The sequence below is a fragment of the Myotis davidii genome, unplaced genomic scaffold (genome assembly GCF_000327345.1).
Source record: "Myotis davidii unplaced genomic scaffold, ASM32734v1 scaffold653, whole genome shotgun sequence".
Classification (NCBI taxonomy): Eukaryota; Metazoa; Chordata; class Mammalia; order Chiroptera; family Vespertilionidae; genus Myotis; species Myotis davidii.
The window spans coordinates 594616-599620 of NW_006285129.1; the positions used below are offsets into that span (position 1 = coordinate 594616).

Consider the following 5005-nt stretch of genomic DNA (forward strand, 5'->3'; position numbering starts at 1 on the left):
AAGAGTATAGCTGTTAGTCATCTATTGCGACCATATCTTTCGTAACAAAAAATAGCAATGCAAAGTCTGTCAAAGGGACAGAATACTACAAATCAGAATTACACAGGAAAAGTTTGGGAGGATATACAGGGTGGGGCAAAGTAGGTTTACAGTTGTTCGTATGAAAATAATACAATAATTAAGTAATAAATAATAATACAAGAATAAACTCGTGTACAGAGTTTATTCTTGTAATAAACACTGTTTCATGTACAAAATTTATTTTTGTGCTAATTTTGTGAATTATTGTATTATTTTCCATACAAACAACTGTAAACCTACTTTTGCCCCACCCTGTATAGTCAGTCACAGGGAATAACTGCAGATTCATGTCAGAAATACTACTACTAATGCTTATTAGCTCTTTAAAAAGCGATTTTCAGAAATTTCCTGGTATTTGGTAAACCAAACTCACTTTCAGGGTTGGCATTGTTGCAGGAAGCAGGGACTTTCCAGGATTTGCCAACAAATCTAATCAAGGGAAATCCTCTTTTCTTATTAAGGGGAAGGCAAACCTCGGAAAAATCATTTATTCTCAGAATTTTTGAATGTGTGAGTTCTTCTTAACTGGCCGATTTAAATATTCACAACATTTAGAGGTGGTTAAAAGACAACTCCCAAGTATTCTTTTCACATCCAAAGGTCATTTTATTGAGTTAATTTTTTAAACTTTCCCCCCAGCAATCAAAATATTGATTTCAAAGGAAGCAATTAACTTCTTTTGAAAACACCACTTATCTATTTAATACAAAAACATTTTAACAGAAATTCAGTGACTAACCCTTTCTCAAACTGGATTGTCCTTTTAATTCCGTTTCTTTTTAATTCAAAATAACTGGAATTGTAACCATGTAAATCTTCAAATTATAAGCCAAAGAAAACTACATTTCAGCCTCAGGCTTAGATGTCCAGCACACATTTAACTTTTCAAAAATAAATTCCTTTTAGTCCAAAGCAAAGAAGCAAATTGAGCCATTTGATTTTTTAGTTTACTTCCTGAAACCGAAGATTTAAAACCTGGCAGGCAGAGCAAGCTGAAAACAGAAAGGGTTTAAAGACCAAATGCGAGAAAACAAAACCCAGACAGTACATACATATTGGACCCAGCAGGTGCTCCCATATTAAGAATGCTTGAAGGTGGTCTCTCTCCAAAGATTTCAAAGGCAGCGAAGAGACTTCAGCTAAATTTGACTTTAAGAAGAAATTGGAACTTGTCACATGAGTTATCCACGAAGAGGAAGTGAACTTTCATTTCAGTTTCATTTAAAATCTGCGAGGTCAGCTGCCTCCAGCCCTATCTCTATGGTTTTGGAGACAAAGTGGGTACACTAGGCATCTAAAGAGCCCCCAGTACAGGAGATCAGTAGAACCTACTCAGTAAAATAAGAGCAGTACAAGTTCACCCTTTAATCCTTCATCATTTTGGTAATTCACTTTACCTAAAATCACCAATTTTCCGATTGGTTTCTCTCTCACATTGATGTTTTTCTCTCTCTCCCTTTCCCTTCCCCTCTCTCTAAAAAATAAATGTTTTAAAAAAAATGTAAAGAGAGAGAGAGAAATAATGGTAGAGATGAGCAGCGGCAGCAGCAGATTTTCTGGCCATCTGATCCCGTGCTAACTGTACGTGATAGATCCTCCCTTCCCCCAACTGGTGGGCGGAGTATGATCTAACCTGCAGCCTAGAAATACCTGAGTGACTGACTAACCATACCTGCAGCCCCAAATACCTGAGTGACTAACCATGTACCTTATATGGACTATACATTGAACCACCAATCAACACCTGCCAAATATCCTAAGCCAGTGGTCGGCAAACTGCCCTAAGCCCTTGCTCCTATATGGACCATACATTAAGCCATCAGTGTGCGCCCATTCCTTCCCATTCCTCCCCTCAAAAGGCATGCTCACCTCTGCACCGTTTGCTGCTCTCCCATTGCGAAACAGCCCGGCAGGTCTTTTCCCCCTAATAGAGCCTGTAAACCTTGTTTTCGGCTCCCAACTCGTCTCTCAATATGAGTTGTAGTATTCATGTCAACTGTGTTTTCGTTCAGTAGCATCCTAGGTTGAGCATCTCTCTCTCTGTGGTTTAAGTAATGTTCCTGGTTACTTGATCTCCAAGCCTGACTGGCTTTTTGACTTTCCCAGAGATTTTGTGAGCTCCCTAATGTTTTTTTAAAATATATTTTTTATTGATTTCAGAGAGTAAGGGAGAGGGAGAGAGAGAAACATCAGTGATGAGAGAGAAATCATTGTTCGGCTGTCTTCTGCTCCTTAGTATTTGTCCAAAAGTTAAAAACGTATGTCCAGGTTAGACATGCGCCTGTGCTATGTGAGGGGGCAGTGAGGCGAGATGTCTGGCCTTTGGCCCTTCATCCTTGGCTAAGGAAATGACCAACTAGTATAGTATTCTCTTCAAACAAGAGCAAGCCCATGATGATGTCACTTAGTGGCCTGGGGGACAAACAAGAAAGAAAACTCTGAGACAGTGGTCATAGGGTCCCTGGGTGACCTGGTGAAAGTCTGGAAATGGCGTGATGAGAGGCTGGACCTGGAGTGGGGTCTGGAGGGACCTCAGCTGAGCATGGTGCCTATGGACATCAGCCACACGCTGTCCATCAGTGCATCCAGCTCTCTCGATGCCCACATTTGTCTCTGGGACTTGGAGGATGGCAAACAGATAAAGTCCATAAATGCAGGACGGGTGGATGCCTGGACTTTGGCCTTTTCTCCCGATTCCCAGTATCTGGCCACAGGAACTCATGTGGGGAAAGTGAACAATTTTTAAGTGGAAAGTGGGAAAAAGGAATATTCTTTGGACAATTCATTCTTAGCATTGCCTATAGTCCTGATGGGAGGTATCTGGCTGGTGGAGCCATCGATGGGATCATTAATATTTTTGATATTGCAACCGGGATACTGCTGCACATGCTGGAAGGCCGTGCCATGCCCATTCGCTCCTTGACCTTTTCCCCAGATTCCAAGCTCCTCATCACTGCTTCAGATGATGGCTACAACAAGATCTACGATGTACAACACCCCAACTTAGCTGGCACTCTGAGTCCTGGCACCAGTGTCCTGGGTGCTGAATGTAGCGTTCTATCCTGACAATACTCACTTTTTCCCCCATTCATCTGACAAGAGTGTGAAAGTCTAGGACATTGGAACGAAGACTTGTGTCCACACCTTCTTAGATCACCAGGATCAGGTCTGGGGAGTAAAATACAATGGAAATGGCCCAAAAATTGCGTCCATTGGAGATGATCAGGAAATCCACATCTATGATTGCCCAATTTATTTTTTTTATTTTTTAATATATTTTATTTTATTTTATTTTTTTACAGAGAAGAAGGGAGAGGGAATAGAGTTAGAAACTTCGATGAGAGAGAAACATCGATCAGCTGCCTCCTGCACACCCATTCCTGGGGTTGTGCCCGCAACCAAGGTACATGCCCTTGACCAGAATCGAACCTGGGACCCTTCAGTCTGCAGGCTGGTGCTCTATCCACTGAGCCAAACCGGTTAGGGCTGATTGCCCAATTTAAACATCCATCTTCCATGCTAATGCTGCAGAGAATGTACAGATTGAACATAACATTCCTTATCCTTCTAGCTTGTTTAAAAGATACAGCATTTATTATAGCTGACACTTAAATTGTGTAGATATGACATAAATATTTTCATGTTTTATTGGAGGGGGGGACTTATATCCACACAAAAATCTGCACTCAGATGTTTATAGCAGATTTATTCATATTTGCCAAAACTTGGAAGCCCTCAAGATGTCCTTCAGTGGGTGAATGGATAAATAAACTGTGGTACATCCAGACAATGGAATATTATTTGGCACTAAAAAGAAATGAGCTGTCAAACCATTACTAAATGAAAGAAGCCAATCTAAAAAGGCTATATACTATACAAGTCCAAAACAAGGCAAAACTATGGAGACACTAAAAAAATCAGGTTGGGCCAAAACCGGTTTGGCTCAGTGGATAGAGCGTCGGCCTGCGGACTGAAAGGTCCCAGGTTCGATTCCGGTCAAGGGCATGTACCTGGGTTGCGGGCACATCCCCAATGGGAGATGTGCAGGAGGCAGCTGATCAATGTCTCTCTCTCATCGATGTTTCTAACTCTCTATTTCTCTCCCTTCCTCTCTGTAAAAAATCAATAAAAATATATTAAAAAAAAAAATCAGGTTGGCAGGAATTAGGGAAAGGAGGGATGAATAGGCAGAGCACAAAAGATTTTTAGGGCAGTGAAACTACTTTGTATTATACTATAATGGCAGATACATATCATTATACATCTGTCCAAACACTTGGAATGTACAACACCAAGAGTGAATCCTAATGTAAATTATGGTCGTTGGGTGATTATGATGTGTCAGTGTAGGTTCATCAACTGTAACAAATGTACCACTCTCAGGGGGACGTTGATAGTGCCCATTGGAGATGATCAGGAAATCCACATCTATGATTGCCCAATTTATTTTTTTTATTTTTTAATATATTTTATTTTATTTTATTTTTTTACAGAGAAGAAGGGAGAGGGAATAGAGTTAGAAACTTCGATGAGAGAGAAACATCGATCAGCTGCCTCCTGCACACCCATTCCTGGGGTTGTGCCCGCAACCAAGGTACATGCCCTTGACCAGAATCGAACCTGGGACCCTTCAGTCTGCAGGCTGGTGCTCTATCCACTGAACCAAACCAGCTAGGGCTCCAGTAGTCTTTTCAAAGCACACATCTTATTCTGCCAGACCCCACCTGACCCTCTCCCCTGTAGCTTTCTTCCACTCCTGAGTCTAACATAGCCTCTTTCTCATGTGACCCCTGCCTATTTCTCTAGTCTCATTGCTGGTCCCTCCCCCCTGGACATACAACTCTGCACCATGAATATGAGCAACAGAGGCTGACCACATGCATGTTTTGGTGACACCCGAAAGGGGGTGTGGGTAACAATGAAA

The 5005-nt window shown here is 41.4% G+C and overlaps 1 protein-coding gene and 1 pseudogene across 2 annotated transcripts in view; one reads left to right on the plus strand and one right to left on the minus strand.

Annotated features, from left to right (window-relative positions):
- The window catches only part of CTSS (cathepsin S), a 16047-nt gene extending 12871 nt beyond the window's left edge, over positions 1-3176 (minus strand). The window contains exons 1-2 of one of the 2 annotated variants that reach the window (XM_015558732.1): positions 3158-3176; positions 1134-1230 (exon numbers count right to left, since the gene is read on the minus strand). In XM_015558732.1, coding sequence (XP_015414218.1) covers positions 1134-1159 — 26 coding nt within the window. In that variant the 5' untranslated portion in view covers positions 1160-1230; positions 3158-3176. Of the gene's footprint in view, positions 1-1133; positions 1231-1478; positions 1541-3157 lie in introns of those variants that run through there. The other variant, XM_006755649.2, reaches the window with a different exon arrangement.
- Positions 2430-3334, plus strand: LOC102766875 (annotated as a pseudogene).
- Positions 3335-5005: the final 1671 nt, after the last annotated feature.